The sequence below is a fragment of the Aotus nancymaae genome, unplaced genomic scaffold (genome assembly GCF_030222135.1).
Source record: "Aotus nancymaae isolate 86718 unplaced genomic scaffold, 86718_ANA_hifiasm-v0.15.2.pri h1tg000003l, whole genome shotgun sequence".
NCBI classification, from domain to species: domain Eukaryota; kingdom Metazoa; phylum Chordata; class Mammalia; order Primates; family Aotidae; genus Aotus; species Aotus nancymaae.
The window spans coordinates 29,933,291-29,953,813 of NW_026988414.1; the positions used below are offsets into that span (position 1 = coordinate 29,933,291).

A 20,523-nucleotide genomic window follows, 5' to 3' on the forward strand; every position below is an offset into this window, starting at 1 on the left:
GGCCAGTAGCGTTGCTCCTCCGAGGAAGCAAGCCGCGTTGGCGACTCGGCGGAAAAATAACCAAAGAAAGGCAGAGAGGAAGTAGCGAGAGAAGAGAGAAAATGAAGTCAGCGCTGGGGGAGCTTGCAGGTGGGTGGCCAACAGGGGAGCAAGGCGGATTTGGCTTCTTTTCCGCACCCCGGGCGTGAACGCGCTCTCCATCGCGACCCCGGGAAATAAGTGGATCTCGCCGAGGAGGAAAAGGAAAAGAATCCAACGAGAGTGCGTTGCTTCTCTGTCACTGCTGCCCCGGAGGAACTCTGGCTGCTTCTCAGCCCCGCCACCTCGCGGGGCTGGACGCAGTGCCCGAGGCGCCCTGCAGATGGGGCGGGCAGGGAACATGCGCCCCAGCCTCGGGTGACAGGCGCCGGCCCGCCTGCCTGTCTGCTCCGCGCAGTGACCCGGCAGGCAGAGGATGCCCGGCGGAGGGACCTGGGAGCCGAATCTGAGACTGCCGGGGGCGCGCTACGCTCCAACTTGGATGGCTTAGAGACCGCTCCAGGTCCTGGGACCGCTTCACCGAGTGGAGTAAAGCTGCGCGCGGGACCTGGAGGCGGAGACCTCAGGCAGCGACTGCAGAGGGGCGAGCCGGGCGCAGGAGGGGGCGCGCTTTCTCCCTGAGGTCTCAGTAATGAGGAGACTGAGTTTGTGGTGGCTGCTGAGCAGGGTCTGTCTGCTGTTGCCGCCGCCCTGTGCACTGGTGCTGGCTGGGGTGCCCGGCTCCTCCTCGCACCCGCAGCCCTGCCAGATCCTCAAGCGCATCGGGCACGCGGTGAGGGTGGGCGCGGTGCACTTGCAGCCCTGGACCACGGCCCCCCGCGCGGCCAGCCGCGCTCCAGACGGCAGCCGGGCAGGAACCCAGCGGGATGAGCCGGATCCAGGGACTAGGCGGCCCCTGGCGCCCTCGCCGGGCGCACGCTGGTTGGGGAGTACCCTGCATGGCCGTGGGCCACCGGGCGCCCGTAAGCCCGGGGAGGGCACCAGGGCGGAGACCCTGTGGCCACGGGACGCCCTCCTATTCGCCGTGGACAACCTGAACCGCGTGGAAGGGCTACTGCCCTACAACCTGTCTTTGGAAGTAGTGATGGCCATCGAGGCAGGCCTGGGCGATCTGCCGCTTTTGCCCTTCTCCTCCCCTAGCTCGCCTTGGAGCAGTGACCCTTTCTCCTTCCTGCAAAGTGTTTGCCATACCGTGGTGGTGCAAGGGGTGTCGGCGCTGCTCGCCTTCCCCCAGAGCCAGGGCGAGATGATGGAGCTCGACTTGGTCAGCTCAGTCCTGCACATTCCAGTGATCAGCATCGTCCGCCACGAGTTTCCGCGGGAGAGTCAGGTGAGAGGAGTCTGGTGCGTGGAGTGGAGATGGGCGCTGCTGGGGGCTGGGGCCATTGCATGGGGGGCGGGGGGTGAGAAAACGGCCGGGTAAATTCTGAAGGGAGTTGTTGCTTTATAACTTTGATATTGTTTAACGATTGGGATCATGTTCGTAGGTGGTAGAAGGACCTTAGTAGAAGTAAATAAAACATTTTAAGCGCGGATGGGAATAAAATGAGCAGTGAGGTTGCGGATGGAAGGAAAGACGTAGGGAGAATACGAGAGAAGGTCATATTTTGACCAGCTGGGAGAAATCTAGTAGATGCCCGACGGAAGTAGAAGTCGAGGTTCAGGACCGTGGAGAGCAGTCAAGGCTCTGAAGACGGTTGAGAGCAGGGAATGGGGGTGGGGTAACTCTGACTCCCTGCTAGGTGTCACACTCCCATGAGGAACTCTGAAAGCAGGTGGCGGAAAAGCATCATCTGCTCTCTTTGACTTCTTCGGAAGGTGTGCCTGAGCCTTAGGCAATGGTGTAAGGAAGAAAGCATATCGCTCTGGATTCCTTTGGGTAAACAGAAAATCTGCACCTAGTACAGAAGCAGCGATAGGTAAAGAAGAGTGGTCAATTAGTCTTGGGTATTGGAAAGCATTAGAAATATATAAAAGCGTAAAGATGGATGGGGAGATTTATTTGGGGACTGTTTCTTTGTCCCGATTTTCCTTCTATGTAAAGTGGACTCAGAGGCTAGTATTCAGTTGTGTTCAGCCCATTTCTCCTCCCATCATCTAAGAATTTTTTAAAACGGAATTAAATGATATAGTTTCCTATCGATTAAAAAAAGCTAAATATATTTTCAATGAAAGAGCTATTTGTGAACTTAACGTTGACAAGTAATAATGAGGAGATGAATATTTAAGGACAAGACAGAATCCTTTTAGCAATAAGAGTTCTCTGCCTTTTATATGTTACTTTTCTTATAATCTCAAGCTGTGTTAAGCCTTGCACAAAGTATTTATGAAGCAAATAGGTAATTAGCATGTGCCCATTTTAAAGATTGAGAAACTGAGAAAAGTTCAGGGACTTGATCAACATTGGTCAATGTACTAGTAAAATAAGTCCACACCCTGGAGGATTTCTGACTTACATCATTTTCACTCAACTCTTGCAACTGGAAAAATATATTTCGAATCTTGTTCCACTGTTGATATATATCCAGAGACTAAAATGAGTAAGGGCAATATACAATGAAAAGTTTGACAGAATCTGTGCATAAATTGTCAAGGGAATACTAAAGATTTCTTTTTCTAGAAAAAATAAATCTTACATTTTTAATCTTAGAAAGGGTGAGTCCAAGCCATTTTCAGCAGTTGCTCAGAAGATTCCTAGCTGAACTACAGAGATTTGATCTGTAGAGTGCAGGCTAATTAACTTTTATATAAAATATTTCTGTCACCTGAATCTGCATGGCTGTAGGCAGCAGATGGGAAGGCATGGAAAACACAGGTGCACAATGCTGCCAATGGCCAAAGTGTTATAAACAGAAATTGCATCCATAGGGTGCATCATTATTAATATATATGCAGAATCAGATCTAACAAAATGCAGGAGTCAGCATCACTTGCTTCTCATCATTGCTTCTTTATTACCTAATACTTCATAAGCTGCCAATAGTGGTCACAGTCTCCAGACTCCTTTCCATTTGTAGATTGTTTGGCAAGAGTCTTAAGTAGCGAGAATTTTTCACCAAAATTCTTGTTCCTTAGTTTGAAGGGAAATTGTGTTCTAGAATGGATGTGTGCAGCATACAGCACATTACAACAAGGGGACCAGAAAAACCATGAAGCAGAATCCAGAATCTGTAAACTTCAAAGCTCTAAGACTGGGGGAAGGGGGTGGGAATAAAGTCCTCCAGGGATAAGCTAACAATAAAATAAATTCTCTGTGAAGCACATTTGCTTCTGTATTTCAACTCAGAAATGTATTTTAAATCACTGTTATCACTTACTTTCATGGCACACATCTTGAAAGGGAGAGATTATTATATTAACCCAGATCTAGTTTGTTCAGCTGACTAGATTTTCTTTCATGTCCTTTTGTATTTTAAATTCAAACATATCTAACTTGTCTTACTTTTAGTATATCATTTAAATGTCATTCTATAATATTCTGTATTAAGAATGTTCTGGTCAATGCCAAGTCACTGTAATATGTAATTTTAAGATGACCATAATCTACTTTCAGTAAAAATAATAACTGATCTTTCCCTGGCTTCTCTGGAAAGTGGACCTTCCTCTAATGCAGTGATGTGATTTTTAAAAACTTTCTAAATATAAAAGGATGTCGAACTCATTTTACACATTAAATAAAATTGACTTAATCTAGCCACCATCCTCGAAGTCTACTGCCGAGTGACCTAATTTGTTAGTTGTGTGCCACTGCCTGAATAAAGGATTCTAGAAGGAAGTGGACTTTTTCACACAACCAAGTAAAATAAAATTGTGTCTCCTATTCAAACAAATCAACATTGCTTTTAGAGCAGTAGCAGCAACAGCTGTTTTCTCTCACTTTCTTTTGGGCTGCTGATTACATTCACCTGAAGGTTTTAATTAATGAGCAAAGTTCTGGTAACATCCTGTCACAACTCTTAAATGGAAAGAGCTACCACTGAGATGCACAAACCCTTGAGAAAAGCATAATGGTTTTATTTCAATATTCTATCTATTCAAAATGTAAACACATAAGACTATTGCCTTCTAGGGGATCAACTTCTTTCAGGTAGGTAAATTCATTAAAAGTAATTTAGTTAACTACATAGTCTTGGAAAACATATATATATATATATATATATAAAATAACTGCATAATAAAAGCTTAATACAACATTAAACATAGGATGGAGTCAAAGCAGTTTTCCATCAAAAGTATTCTGACTTCACTACAATACTCAAACCCCAATTGAGGCCAACCCATTTTATTAAAATGATCACTTCTTTGTTCTAAATTCTATTTTTATGACCTTAAAATAATGATGCTTAATACGAACCTAGTTCCATTTACATTTACACTTAAATTACGTACCTGAAGTTACACTTTCTTTCTCTTTCCTTTCCATACAACTTTTTCCTATACAGGTTTTGTGTAGTTTCTTCAAAGTTAGCTCTTTTAAGTTTACCTGCCAATGTAGTGACAAATACACATTTTTTTTATTAGCTCATTTAAGTTTACCTACTGATATAGTGACAAATACACATTTTTTAAAAAATATACATCTCAGGTTAACTTCATATTTGTTTTGTTAGGCAGAGTTAATGATGTACTATAATTGGCTTAGATCCAAATCCATGCAATTCAAAAGTGACTGCGCAGTCAGGCATGGTGGTGCCTATGTGTAGTCTTAGCTACTTGGGAAGCTGAAGCAGGAGGACTGCTTGAGCTCAGGAGTTCCAGACCAGGCTGGGTGACATAGTAAGACCCTGTCTCTTAAAAAAAATTGTTTTTAATTTAAAAAAAAGGAACCGCACTACTATTTTCAACACTCTTGTTGAATACACCAACCACAACTTTGCCTGCTTCATGAACAATATGTACTAATAAATATGTACACGTTTCTTTCATGGAAATACAAGTGATTATTATCTAGTATCAGATTATCTATTTTCTCTGATAGTGCAGAGGACTAAGTTCCGAAGCCTATTTATTAGAATTTGGCTAATACAGCACTACGTTTGCATGGTACAGGGGTACCTCATGAGGGGACCAGCAAGGGATATTTATTTTTAAAACATCTGCTCTCAAATTGTTGGTTTTCTTTGACTTGCTCTATGCAAAGCACAGCTCTTTCTCCTCTGGGGAAAATGTATTCTGCAATTCATGATGAATAGCTGATAGTAGCATCTAATTATTGCTGACTTAAAGATAAACAATTTGAAATTAAATGTCAAATGAGGCAAAACTTTTTAAAGCAGGGATCTTTTACAGGTTCCTCTTGAAGAACAGAGACCTGGCATATTAACTTGGAAGTATTTCTTAATTTAGTAATTTACTTACAATATGTATTAGTTTTTCTAGATAACTAGAGCAAAGGACACTAGCAGACGCCATTTATTAAGCAATTAGTTTGTCTCTCCCAGTTTTCTTTGTGCTTACCAGAGAAGTATCACTAAATCCATGAAGAATATATTTGCTCTTGATTTTACCTGACTATTATATCTTAGAGTTAATTTATGATTGAATCAGCTGAACTATCTGAAGACCGATGTCAATTTCTAATACCTTGTGTTTTATCTTCTGGTGCTGCAGGAGACACCATGGATTTTGCACCATTACATTTTATTGTATGAATAAAATAAAATTCCAACAGTCAAATTCCAGCCACAATAGTTAAAGGAGCACAATATAATGAAAAACATATGAAATAGTGGCCAAAATTTTCCCAAGCTGCCTCTGTCATGGCAGATGTTCCCAATCCGCCTCTTACTCGCCATGTAATCTTGGGCAAGTGACTATCTCTGAGCATCTATATTTATCAATCAAAAAAAGGTATTTTACCAATCTGACAAAGATATTTTGTGAATAAAATGAGAAAGTAAAAGTACTCTGGAAAATGTATAGTGTTAGCCAAATAACTAGTGGAAAGGTGTTGTCATTATCTGAAAAGAAACAATTGAGTGTTAATTTTCAACTAATTTTCTATTAGCAATTACTAATTAAAATGAGATATGATTCATATGTAAAATGTTTCCATTCCCCCTCACTCTTCCTCTTTACCCTCTCCCTCATTTTTTTCTCTTAAAAAAAATGGGTTTGAAAACAAATAAACAAAAAACTTGGTTAAGTAGGTTACCCACTTGCCTGGAAAAAGAAAACATGCCATAGTACTGTTTCTGTATTCACAGCAACTTTGAACCTATGGCAACATCTAACACAGCTTCTAGAGCCTTAAGTTCTGCCATAGAAATATCATTAAGGTGCCCAAGATATTTGAGAAATGTTGGTCCTTCATATTGTTCATAAGTTTTTTCTGTTGGCAAACTATCATTCAGGAGACTATGGCTATACAGAGTCTACCCTACTGACACTCCTATTCCACCAACTACACCACGAAGCAAATATTTTCATAGCAACCTTTCTTAATAAGGAGAGCAGTGTGTTGATTCATACTGGCCCAAGCTCCTTATCTCATCATGGATATATAATTTACAAACCCAGTACTTTGGGTCCCATTGCCCTAGACAACCGTATGGAGCTCTCTTAGGAAAGTATTGCTCATTTTAGTGGCAACAGTAAATGCAGAGATGAGAAACCTCATTCCTTTTTTCCTGCTAGCTCTGGCTACTGCCCCATTTACACAAGAGTAGAGGACCTATGTAGCACCAGAAATATGATGTCAAATTCATAAAACTAGGCAGGAAGAAAGAACATCTCTTAGAATCTGCCATATTGCTTTTTGAGTGAATGTATGCATGACAAACTAATAGATATCTTTAAGCCTTTCAATTGTCGTTTGCTAATACTTTCATTATGAGATCACAGGAGAAAAGAGCAATGGGGAAGAAGTGAGCTAAGAGTAAGCCAACTCTCTCCCTTTCCTTCTCCTCCCCTCAACCTGACACCTCAGTCAGATTCTCAGATCTTTCCTTTAACTGTGTAAGATTCATGCACTTTCAGGGAGACTGTTTGATCTCCTGCCTTGAAGGAGTGGGTTGATCCCTGACCTGGCTGGCATTATGTCATGAGGAGTAAACTCTGACCTTGAAAGGCTGGCATCTGATTGGCCAGAGCTGGTTTAGTAATGGAGATGAGCCTGCAAGGGTTCAAGTGGTAGCGAATTGAGCAGGATGACTCCATTTTTAGTCAGTATGTATTATACCTCATCATTATTCATTTGAAGCATAGATTTAGGAAGAATTTTAATCATATATGTTTTTGTAGCATTTATGTTTTTCCAAGGTTTTTTCACAAATGTGTTTAAATAATCTCCTAACAGCCCTGTAAAGTAGATTACAATGCATAGGCAAAATATGGAGAAACAGAAAGAGCTACGCATTGTAGGAAGTGAGAAGCTATCCAGAAGAAAAACAGACTAAGAGCACCATCTTAACTTAGTTTATTTATCAGCCTTTAACCAAAGAACAGATTGAATCCATCACAGTTTTCGTAATATCCCAGAAAAAAAAAAGAGATAAAAGGAGAAAAGTGCCTACTTCCAGGTTGGATTGTTAAACACATATTATACAATAAATGTTCAAAACAATGGGAATTTAATCAATTGAATCATAATTTTTAATGAAGTACAATGTACTCATGCAAAATGAGGATATATTTATTGACACAGAAAGATAGAAAAATTTTTCCATGAATGCATGTAGAGTGTGACCTTGTTCCCGTAAAGTATGAAGTCTAGAACTTTATTTATAAAAATCTTAACAGTGATTATAGAGGGGGAAAGTCTATATTTTTCTCTATTCATGCTTCTATTTTTCTAAAAATAAGCATTTTAACCTACAGAATTTAAAAATAATAAGAGAAAAAAGAAAAGTCCACTTTCTCATCTAGACTTTTAATACTTGAGTATGAAAACACTTATTTTAGAAAGAATAAATTGTAGTGTACGTTTAAATTTATCAAAGCCCTCTCTCATCTCTTTTATCATTTTATCCTCACGGTTACTTTGTGAGGACAGCAGGACAAATATTATTACAGTTATAATGTAAATGAGATAATTATAACATATGGATGGAGGAAATAGAAGGTGGGAGTTAAGAGTGCATTGCTGAGAAGCTCAGAGCTATGTTAGAATCTTGGCTGTACAACTTTTAGACATCCTACCTTGAGAAACCTACCTGATGTCTCCATGTTTCAATTTATTGAGTCATAAAACTTACAAGTTTATGGTGAGGACTGCATTATATGTACCTAGAGCAGAATATTCTTATGATGTTGATAATTGTTCTTTTAGCATAGAGTGTTGATGTGACAAGATCAAAAAAAAAAAAAAACTAATCAGGAAAAGAAATCAAATATTCTACCTTATTCTCCAGGGAATGTTTATATGCATTCTTAATGTGTCTGTAACATTCAGGCTTAGAACTTCTAGCTCCAGCAAATTAACCCTGAGAAAAATGAACACATCTGCTGTTTTGAAGCTCCAGTTAGAGTTCTGGTTCACTGAAGTGTACCTGCAATTTGAGTGTGTGCAAAGTAGGTCAGCAAAGAAGTGAAGTTTGAAGTCCAGTTTTACCTAGTTGCTCTTTTATATGGGTTCAGGATGGTTGGAGTTGTGCAGCATTTACATCAAGGTTAAGAAGCATGTTTTGGTCTATTAGGTGGTCTTAGTGAGGAACTCACAAGTCTTTCCTAGCTATTGCTCTAAGTTCTCATAGGAAGCTCTGAGGAACTTAACTCAGGGAACAATGGAACAGAAATGAGAGTTTCACTTTATTAATAAATGCATTAATGCCCAGTGCCCTGCTGCATAGCTAGAAAAAGATTGGGTTGGAACATATGAGTTGGACTTCAGGTTTCTGTGGTATTTCCTAATTCTAAATCTTAATCTTCCATCTTAGAAGTGGCAGAAGAGATGGAGAACAACAGATACAAGTTTTGAAACAACTGAGCTTATTTTGGTGTGGTAGGGCTGAGTAATGGCTACCCCAAAGAGTTCTAAATCTGAGTCATGAAAACCTGTAAATATGTTATTTTTTATGGCCAAAGGGACTTTGAAGATGTGGTTATGTTAAGCATCTTGAGACAGAAAGGGGATCCTGGATTATCCAGTTGTACTCAATGTCATCAAAAGGGTCTTTATAGGAAGGAGGCAGAAGAAGTCAAGGTCAGAGGACAAGGCGATGTGTTCATGTGATCAAGGAAGTGGAGATTGGAGTGATGCACGTTGAAGGTGGGGAAGAGACCATACGCCAAGGAATACAGGCAGTCACTAGAAACTCAAAAGTCAAGGAAATGGATTCTCCTCTCAGAGGCTCCAGAATGCAACCCTGTCAAAATCTTGACTTTGGCCCAGCAAAACTGATTTCAGACTATGATCTCTAGTCACAAGTAATGAGAGAATAAGTTTGTGTTGTTTTAAACCACTAAGTTCTTGGTAATTTGTTACAGCAACAACAAGAAATGAATACAATTGCCCACACAGACTTATGCAGGGAGGAAGTGACAAAAAGACAGGGATCTGGCCCACCTTATCCTGGGAAGGCAGGCTCCATTTCAGCTTATACACTTTGCATCTGGACAAAAACGTTACGAGAGGTTAAGCTTGGTGATTCCACCCACCGGTAACCACAACCCAATTGATATTTGGAGATTCTTGTTAGAAAGGGCAGAGTCTGCCTGGACGTGGATTGAAGGTTCAGCAGTCTCCTTTTTTTCATATGGGCTTTATCCGCATCAATGTAACAACATGGCTTATATTAACCCAAAGATTAAGGGAAAGTAGCATGCTACAGGCCAAGGCTTCTGGAAATAGGACCGCTCATGAAGCAAAATCTTCCTGCTTAATTGGATGCTGACTATATCAAAACTGATGCACACAACTTTGTGGGACTTTTTAGATGCATATTGCTTTTCTGATTATAAAAACAGTGCGCATGCACCACTACTGCACATGTCCACAGATTAACCCTGAGTCACATTTGATGTATTTTCTTCTTTCAAGGATAATAGCTTAAATTTTAGTAACAGTGGAGAACAATTAACAAAAACTCTATTATCGCTCTAAGCACTGGCATCAAAGAAAAGGAAAAATAAAGAAGAGTAACTTTTTAAAATTTTCTGAAAATGCAGATTTGACATGACTTTTGAAACTTGAGCATTAAGCTATTTCTATTTAAAAAGTGGGATTTTCCTTAGTGTTTGCCATCTATATTTTCATCGCACTGCAAGTGGCTAAGTCTCTATGGTTCCAAACAATAGCTCAACTTGTACCTTTCAATAACATTCTTAGGAATCACTTAGAAATGCGTTGTCACTGGTCTCCTCACTGCTAGGAGTGGTCATTAGCGGAACTCACTGAACATTTGACGCAGTAGTGGGCACTTTGATGGTGGTACAACCTACATGCAATCTATTGGTGTTTTTGTATTGAAGGCCTGTACTACAAACCAAATGGAAGTTGTGTTAATACTCCCCAGATTAAAAAGAAAAGTTTTTATTTTCATAAAGTTAAACATTCAGCATGTCTTTATCTAAAGAATCACAATCTGGCTTAGTTGTGGAATGCTATTTTTTCAGCCCCAACCAGACATTCTTAAACAGGGATTCCCTTAAATAAATAATTTACTTCTATATATTGTGAATGTAATAATAGGAGCAGATACAGACACAGATCCACACACAGAGAGATGTGATTTTGTTGCTGATACAGGAAGAGTTAATCTAAGTCTTATCACACATTGTGTTATACACATAAAGACATGCTTCAATGTGTACCTGAACATGAATGATAAATCTAGATCCAAATTTATCTAGTGTGCCTTCACCTGGTCACAGACACAGTGAGCCATCTAGTGGTCTCCAAAAATAATATAGTTTAGGCTGAAGCATCCTAGGAATCCAGTCTCACAAGACAAGAAAGGATTCCAAGCAGCTATTAGTGCATTCCTGGTCTTTTGACTGTGGGAAATGTAGGTTAATTCACCAAGGAGAAGATCTTCTTCTGCCTTCTGCTAAGAAGCAGCTTCATCAACCTCTGCTGTATTGCCATCGTATCTATAATTACAGTTAACAACCATAAAGTAAGATATCTCAAAGTGTATGTCCAGTGGAGTTGGGAGAAAAATGAGATAGTCTTAATAACTTTAGAAATGTAGAGTCATTAATTCTTAGTAGCTGTATTTACTGGCTCTTTTATTCATGAGGCAAGATAAAGAGATGCAGCCATTTTATTGTGCTAAGCACATCACTTATTCCTTTATTTCTGATTATAAAATAATCTATGCCCTTTGTGGATAATTCTAAGAGTTAATAAAATGCCAAAGAATATAACTCAAATCATCTATAAATACACAACCAAAAGATCTACACATGTGTGTGTGTTATAAAATTGGGGCCATCCTACTTTATGGATTTTCCTAACATAGCCACACATTATAAATGTCTTCCCATATCACAAATATTTTTCTCCATTATTTGTCATGGCTAGATAGTTTGCCTTTGGATGATTTGTTTACTTAGCCGTTGCTGTTTAAAATCAGATTTGTTTCCATAAAAAAAAAAAAACACTGCTACTGAAGGGATTTTACTACAGTCATCTTCCTTAACATTTCTGTAGTTACTCGTGCTGTGGAACACCCTCTACTTGAGTTTTGTGACACCATCATTGTTTTCCTCATTTTTTTCCCTGTTCTTTCATTGTCTTTTACTGATTATGCTTCTTGTCCTTCAATCCCTTATGATAATCACCATAGTACTATGCTGTTTAATATTATAGCCTCTACCCAAATATAGATACTTGAATTTAAATTAAGATTATATAAAGTCTGACTCAGTTTCTCAAGCACATGAATCACATTTCAAGTGTTCAAAACATCTCATGTACCCCATAAATATATATACCTATAATGTACCCACAAAAATTAGAAATTTAAAAATATTTTAAATAAAAAATTTTTAAAACTGTTTTAAATAAAATATTTTTAAATTTTTAAATAAAAATTTTAAAATGGGCACATATGGGTGGTGACTACTATATTGGACAGCACAGATATAGAACATTTTCATTTCTATAGGAAATTCTATTGGATTGTTATGTCAAAGGATGTTCTGTTGCAAAGGAAAAGAAACTCCCTGAAGCTCAGAAGCAGGGAAATTGTGCTGAAATCTTACAGGAAAATGACATGAAACAGAAATGCATGAAGTATAGCTGAGCTGTACCACCAGAAGGTGTTTGGGCAGCTCCTCTCTGTTTCCTTTGCTCCGAGGTCCAGTGGCTCTTCTCTCAGTTTCTCACTTCACATCTGCCCCAAACTCCTCTTGGGATACTAGCTGATTCTTCTGCCTTGCCATTACTTCTCCATGGATGTGGTTCTTATGACAGGACTTAGCCTGACTCTATATGACTGCAGAACTCTAAATCTATCTGACTACATTTCTTATATCTCGTAGTTCAAATTATCCAGACATCTGATTGGTTTAAACCACATTGGTTTCCCCTTCACCCCAAATTATATGTCCTTAATCCAATCAGAAATGGCCGGATTCTTAGGTTGCGTACTCAATATGAGACTGACTTAGAATACAGCAGTAAATTAAAAGCCCAGGATCTTAAAGAACTCACATTCTAGCAGGGAAGATAGAAAATAAGACATGCAAAAAATAAATACGTAATATATGGTTATTAGACAGAGACAAGTGCAATGGAGAAAAATAAAGCAAAATATAAGAGTAGAGAATGACTACAGTTGGTCAAGTAAGGTCTGTCTGAGCATGGCATTTGAGCAGAGAATGAAGTAAGGAGTGACCCATAGAAGTTTCTATGGAAAGAGCATTACAAGCCAAGTCAACAAAAAATGCAAAGACCCTGAGATAGGAATGAGTACACCAATAAATAATTGTCAAATAAATGGACTATCCTTAGTGCCATTCATAACACAGTTTTTTAGTGGACACTATTTCAAAGGAGGTATCAGTAGTGAAGCAATAACCAGATTTAGTACACCCCATACATACAGGCCTTTTCCATAGTGTCAACTACTGAATTTATCATTTTGCATGTGACAAGGTCAGGAATTTCTAACTTAAATTTGTGGTTATATCTCCAATTCTCACCTTAAATTAAAAATACTTAAAGATAGCTTGAAAAAATGTTTTTCTTTCACCTATAACAACACTTTTCATAACATCTTTGACTTCTCCCTTTTCTTCTTACCAGGTTCTCTTGCCTTCCTTTGTATATTTCTCATAGCCCCATTCTTTCTTCTTACTGTCATATTACCTTCTTCCATCAATTCTTTTGAATAGCCTTTTTATCTCTAGTTTCTTTCTTTCAACCAGACCATTCTGCACATTGCTGCCAGATAAATTTTCTTAAAGCAATTTTTATTCTTTAATTCATTCATTCAACAAACACTTATCAAATATAATGCCCCGAGCTTCATGCCATTCCCTTGCTCAAAAACCATTTTACTATGACATTATTTCCTTTCTTTTTCCATGACCCAACACCTCTGTGGGGTGAAATACATACCTTAATAACAATTACTTATTACAGCATTAATTCACAAAATTGGAGTGGGGTATGCCATACTTAAGAAACTGTATCAAATTATCTAGGTTTTGAAAGTACAATTCAATAAAGCATTCCATCTCTTATTGACATGCCAGGATTCAGGCATGCTTCCCCTAAAGCCAGAGAAATATATGTTAATAATCATGAGCAATTTTACAGAATCTGGCCCTCAAGGCCTTCCACATCATGTACTGTATTAATTTGTTTTCATGCTGCTGATAAAGACATACCTGAGACTGGGAAGAAAAAGAGGTTTAATTGGACTTACAGTTCCACATGGCTGGGGAGGCCTCAGAATCATAGCAGGAGGCAAAAGGCACTTCTTACATGGTGGCGGCAAGAGAAAATGAGGAGAAAGCAAAATCAGAAACCCCTAATTAACCCATCACAACTCATGAGACTCATTCACTGTCACAAGAATAGCACGGGAAAGACTGGCCCCCATGATTCACTTACCTCCCCCTGGGTCCCTTTCACATGTGGGAATCCAGGGAGATACAATTCAGGTTGAGATTTGGGTGGGGACACAGCCAAGCCATATCATTCTGCCCCAGCTCCTCCAAATCTCATGTCCTCACATTTCAAAATGAATTATGCCTTCCCTACAGTCCCCCAAAGTCTTTTCAGCATTAACCCAAAAGTCCACAGTCCAAAGTCTCATCTGAGACAAGGCAAGTCCCTTCTGCCTATGAACGTATAAAATCAAAATCAAGCTAGTTACTTCCTAGATACAATGGGTATACAGGTATTGGGTAAATACAGCCATTCCAAATGGGAGAAATTGGCCAAAACAATGAGGTTACAGGGCCTATGCAAGTCCAAAATCCAGTGGGGCAATCAAATTTTAAAGGTCCAAAATGATTTCCTTTGACTCCAGGTTTCACATCTATGTCACACGAATGCAAAAGGTGAGTTCTCATGGTCTTGAGCAGCTCTGCCCCTGTGGTTTTCAGGGTACAGCCTCCCTCCCAGCTGCTTTCACAGGCTGGCATTGAGTGTCTGCAGCTTTTCCATGCACATGGTGCAAGCTGTCGGTGGATCTACCATTCTGGGGTCTGGAGGACTGTGGCCCTCTTCTCACAGCTCCACTATGTAGTGCCCCAGTAGGGACTCTGCGTGGGGGCTCTGACCCCACATTTCCCTTCCATACTGCCCTAGCAGAGGTTCTCCATGAGGGCCCCGCCTCTGCTGCAGACTTTTGCCTGGGCATCCAGGCATTTCTATACATCTTCTGAAATCTAAGCAGAGGTTCCCAAACCTCAATTCTTGACTTTGGTGCACCTGCAGGCTCAACACCACATGGAAGTTGCCAAAGCTTGAGGCTTCTGCTCTCTGAAGCCACAAGCTAAGCTCTACATTGGCCCCTTGCAGCCACAGCTGTAGCAGCTGGGACACAGGGCACCACATCCCTAGGCTGCACACAGCACAGGGACCCTGGCCCATGAAACCTCCTGGGCCTCTGGGCCTGTAATGGGAGAGGCTACCATGAAGGTTTCTGACATGGCCTGGAGACATTTTCCCCATGGTCTTGGGGATTAACATTAGATTCCTTGCTGCTTATGCAAATTTCTGCAGCCAGCTTGAATTTCTCCTCAAAAAATGAGTTTTTCTTTTCTATTGCATCATTAATCATGTTCTGTTTCCCTTTTAAAATGGAATGGCTTTAACAGCACCCAAGTCACATTTTGAATGCTTTGCTGCTTAGAAATTTCTTCTGCCAGATACCGTAAATCATCTCTGTTAAGTGCAAAGTTCCACAAATCTCCAGGGCAGAGGAAAAACGCCACCAGTCTCTTTGCTAAAACATAACAAGAATCACCTTTGCACCAGTTCCCAACAAGTGAGTCATCTTCCTCTGAGACCACCTCAGCTTGGACTTTATTGTTCATATCACTATTAGTATTTTTGTCAAATTCATTCAACAAGTCTCTAGGAGGTTCCAAACTTTCCCACTTTTCTTGTCTTCTTCTGAGCCCTCCAAACTGTTCCAACCTCTGCCCATTACCCAGTTCCAAAGTCGCTTCCACATTTTTGGGTATCTTTTCAGCAACACCTCACTCTACTGGTACCAATTTACTGTATTAGTTAGTTTTCATGCTGCTGATAAAGACATACCCCAGACTGAGAAGAAAAAGAGGTTTAATTGAACTTCCAGTTCCACGTGGCTGGGTTGGCCTCAGAATCATGGCAGGAGGCAAAAGGTACTTTTTACATGGTGGCAGCAAGAGAAAATGAGTAAGAAGCAAAAGCGAAACCCCTGATAAACCCATCAGATCTTGTAAGACTCATTCACTATCACAAGAATAGCACAAGAAAGACTGGGCCTCATGATTCGCTTATCTCCCTCTGGGTCTCTCCCACAACACAGGGAATCCAGGGAGATAGAATTCAAGTTGAGATTTGGGTGAGGACACAGCCAAACCATATCATGTTCTCTTTCCGATTCATGGCATTCTGTTGAAATATCGGTACACAGAAAGCACAAAATTTCTTTTGTTTTACTTCTATTTTAAGTTCAGGGGTGCATGTGCAGGTTTGTTACCTAGGTCAACTTGTGTCATGGGAGTTTGTTTTACAGATTATTTCATCACCCAGGTATTGAGCCTAGTATTCCTTAGTTATTTTTCCTGATCCTCTCCCTCCTCCCACCCTTCACCCTCCAGTAAGCTCCAGTGTCTCTTGTTCCTACTATGTCTTCATGAGAAAGCACAAAATTTCTAGAAACTGAAATGTGTGTATGATTTTTTGATCAATAAATTTAAATCATATTAAAAAGCATTTTTCTATTATATATCTATATGGAAAGAGATATATAACCAAGCTGTCACAATTTGCAGATGAATTATGCTGTAATTCAAAATTGATTTTTCCATTGAAACAATGTTATCTATGCTTTTTAAGACCTCAGGCCCGGCCCCAGAAGCCTATTTGACCCATTATGTAGCAGAGTTTTGGTACTGATAATTTTATAGACACTAAACACTGTCTGTAACAGACTCCTTCTGTTTGAGACCAAGGAGATATGGAGTGGGGAGGAGAACCAGAGGCCTGGCTTCATTTTGGTTTTAGAATCATCTGTAGAGCTTTGGGAAACCTCTCTGAGCCTCAGTTTATAAATAGTCATTCATTAAACAGGTTTTTATTGAGTGCCTATGTGCCATTTAAAAAAATAATATAGACTTCAGTGAATTAATATACATAAAAGGACTTTATAAATTCAAATTTTAAAAATAGATGAGAGGCATTGTTATTGAAACATATTCTTCAGTAAAACTCACTCCTAGCTTCAATTCTGGAAAGCTGGGATATATCTTCCTTGGTACTAATTTAACAATAGGAACAGCCCACCCTTTTTTCATCTTCCAGCAACGGGCCAACATAGTCAAACTGTAACCTCTAAACGGTCAGCAGCAGCTGGAAGTGGAGGAAAAGAAAGCGAGGTTTTGTAATTCCCAAATGGGGACCTAAAAACGTCTTTATCTTGGATGCTCCCATAGTCAGGGAGGAGAACCCAGGGTGCTCAGCTGCTCATCTTGGGCCTGAGGAAGAAGAAGGGAGGTTGAGGAGCCATCAGGATAGGAGGACTATAGCCAGAACACCGGTTAGAATAAGAGACACTTGAGAGGTCAAGTATTAAAGCTAAGATTGCTACTTTATATTCATAAAAATATATTAATTAAAATTTAAGATTGTAACAGTTTCTAAATACTACTATGTAGTGGGTTGAAATGCTAGAAATGATCATATCCTATTCATAACCTATGAAGGTTACTTTATTCCATCTCTGCCTTTAACACTTGCAGGGCAGCAGCCGCTTAAAGTTCTTTGCATCTCCAGTTTTCAGAACTCCTTCAAAATTTAGCCCTGAGTTCAAGCCAGGGGAACCATTAGGTTCTCCTTGCAGAGTGAGAGAGGAAAGTAACACTAGGAAAGATCAGTAATAAGTCAATAACCTGAATCGAGTCACGCCATCTCTGCCCACAGAATTTCAGTGGCTCCTAACTGACAGGAGGCCACTGAAACACTGAAATCTGTCTTTATTGTAGGCCTAAATGGCCTCCTAACTGACTTCTTTGGCTTCATCCTTCACCACTTCTATTCTCTTGTCCCAGTTGCTGTCAGAAAGAGAATCAGTGTACTAGCCTGCTTAAACCCTTGTGCTGCTCCCCAAATGGCAGCCGTATGTCCCAAACTTCAGACATTCACGTACTGCCCTCATCATTTTTGCCATACCTCTGCATCATCTACTGCTATTAATGTTTTTAATTAACTTGTTGGTTTACTTAAATAAATTCACTTTTAAAAACCTTTTCATGACAACATTAACGAAATACCAGTACCATTTACTGTAAATAGAAATTAACAATTCTAGCTTGGTACCCTTGCCTGCCTGAGGTCTGAATCTGAGTTCTTTTTTAAAAGAGGAAACTTCCAGGTATTATAAAAGTGTTAAAGACACACTGACACAAAACTGAGGCTTTCTGCCTGACTAAGCAGATGGATTAAATGCTAATTGAAAAAGGATTAAGTTTCTCACTATGTGATTCAGTGTTACATTAATTTAAAGTTTCTGAGCAACCTAAAATCATCTTATGAACCACCTACTCTCTGCCAAACACTAACCTATAAGATGAATTCTGAGCAGCTTAGTGGCGTTCAAGACCCTTCGTTATCTGACCCTCACATCACTCCTCTCCTCATTTATTCTTGATGCTAACCCTTGCCCTTTGTACTTTGTGCTCCAGTAATGCCTAAATGTGCAATACGATTCCAAGCCTACACACATGTTGTTCTCACTGCTTGGCATACCATTTCCCCTTGTGTCTGCCGGAAACTCCTATTCAATCTTCATCCTTTGCTCAAACACCACCACTTCTGTGCTTGGTACATAGGCCACTCTCTCCCTACCACAATTAACGACTTTCACTTCTACGTGACTTTTCTACTGTCGTCTTTCTAGATCTATCACACCATTATGTAATTATTTGTTAATGTGTGTCTCTCTCCTCCTCTCTCACTAGACTAAACCCAGTGCTCTTCACACAAGGTCTGGCTCATAATAGACACCCAACGACTAGTTAAAGTGAATTAATGGTCCACTTTCATTCATTCTAGTGTAATTGCTAAATCATACCTGTGGAAAACCCACCATCTGTCAAGGTATGGTGATGTGAACCTAAGAGAGTGCAATGCCCTATGAAAGAGGGTCCTCATTCACTTCGGTGGACAGAATTCCTGACCACCTAGAATTTAATATGTTATTAGTTGTAGAACAAAACTGGAAAAGTAAGGCCTTGGGGAAATTGATTTTGTAGTAAATAGAAAACCTGTTTCTACTACCCATTAAACTTTTCATACTTCCTTCATTCTCCCTAAATCATTTTTCAATTTGCTATAGACCACAAGTGACAGAAAGTGACATTGTTCTCATGTCTTTGAACCCCTGCTTTCCCAACTTCTCATTCACCACTTCTGTCAATTTCTCTATATTTCATAGCCAAAGATTCTTGACATTTAAAATTAGAGAAAGTCAAAGTTGGTGAAAAGTAAAGTTACTGGAAATAATTATCAGTGAGAAAGGAAAAGCCTGGAATTGTATTTTACCTTGTCATCTCCTGTCAAACAACATATCAAGAAATCAGACAAGAGTTCAGATCTTGCTAAGATTAGCCAACTCTATCCCTGGCTTCCCATTATACTCACTGCTCGTCCGTCACTAAGTAGGATTCTTTAGGTTCAGCTGCTGGGTGTGGTAGCCATCTGTTTTTTAGCAGCACCGAGATAATTTCAAAATATAGATTCCCAGACTTACCATATTAGAAACCCTGGGGTTGGAGTATAGAAATCGATTTAAAAAGCAAACAAACAACTTCCCACGTGATCTGAGTATCATCTATCATTTGGACCACATTATCCTGAGTGTCATCTAACATGATTTTCAAAATGTGACCAGAAACTACCTGGAAGAAAAAAAATCACATTTGGTAGTTTTAAAGTGTAGAATTTTAGCCTCATTGAATTCCACTGAATTATATGCTATGATCTCGTATCTCTGGTTTTTGGTTTTTTTTTAAAGAAACTTCTCCAGATTATTCATATATGCACAATACAGTTTGAGAATCAATGATCTGGGGCAGAGGTCTCAAACTCAGATGCCTTTTAGAGGCCATGAAGGTCATGGAAATGTGCAAAACAGTCCCAAATAATACACTAGGGAGTAGCAATATTGTTTGTCACCGAAGACTGCCTGACCTTTCTACAGCAGCCAGCCAGCCGCGACTCAGCTGCAGCCAGCTGTTACTCACAGGGAACCCTGCCAGGTATTCTGACTTTTCAAGAGAAGCCAGACTGGGTTTTTAAAATGTAAAAGTCTCCTTAAATGTTGACAACTTACTCACTTTTTAAAAACAAACTTCAGGCCTACTAGTGCTGGAGGGTCACCAGTTCGACTCCTTCTGGACTAGCAATTATCGAGGGATTTGTAAAGCAGACAAGTATTGGCCAGAAATGCCTCAATGCCTGGCTGAGTAATGGGAGATGGCATAGGATAGACCTGTAGTCATCACAATTATAGTTCCTTTAAGGTACAGCTGGAAAGAGCTAGAATAAATATATAATGTAAAGGACAGGTGGATACCTCATATGAAAGCAAGAGACAAGAAAGAAAAAAGGCACTAAAAGAAAATGAATGTAATCCATTCTATTCATGTGCCCATAAATGAATCTTAGAAAACCTTACTCATAAAATAGAAATAATGAGATAATGATAACTATTTATAGTGTTTGAGGTATTAATTAAATAGAATAGCTTATATCAACTGGATTAATGACAGCATCTGACATGTAATATGTATTCAATTTTTTCAACTGTGAGTTCTTTAATTTTCTCTTTTCTCAGGCTTCTGTTCCCTCACACTAAAATTCAAGAGGCACTA

The 20,523-nt window shown here is 39.6% G+C and overlaps 1 protein-coding gene across 1 annotated transcript in view; it reads left to right on the plus strand.

Moving 5' to 3' along the window:
- The first annotated feature begins 670 nt into the window (after positions 1–670).
- Positions 671–20,523, plus strand: part of GRIN3A (glutamate ionotropic receptor NMDA type subunit 3A) — a 164,588-nt gene continuing 144,735 nt past the window's right edge. Inside the window, exon 1 of the mRNA XM_012467133.3 lies at positions 671–1,369. Coding sequence (XP_012322556.2) covers positions 671–1,369 — 699 coding nt within the window. The remainder of the gene's footprint in view (positions 1,370–20,523) is intronic.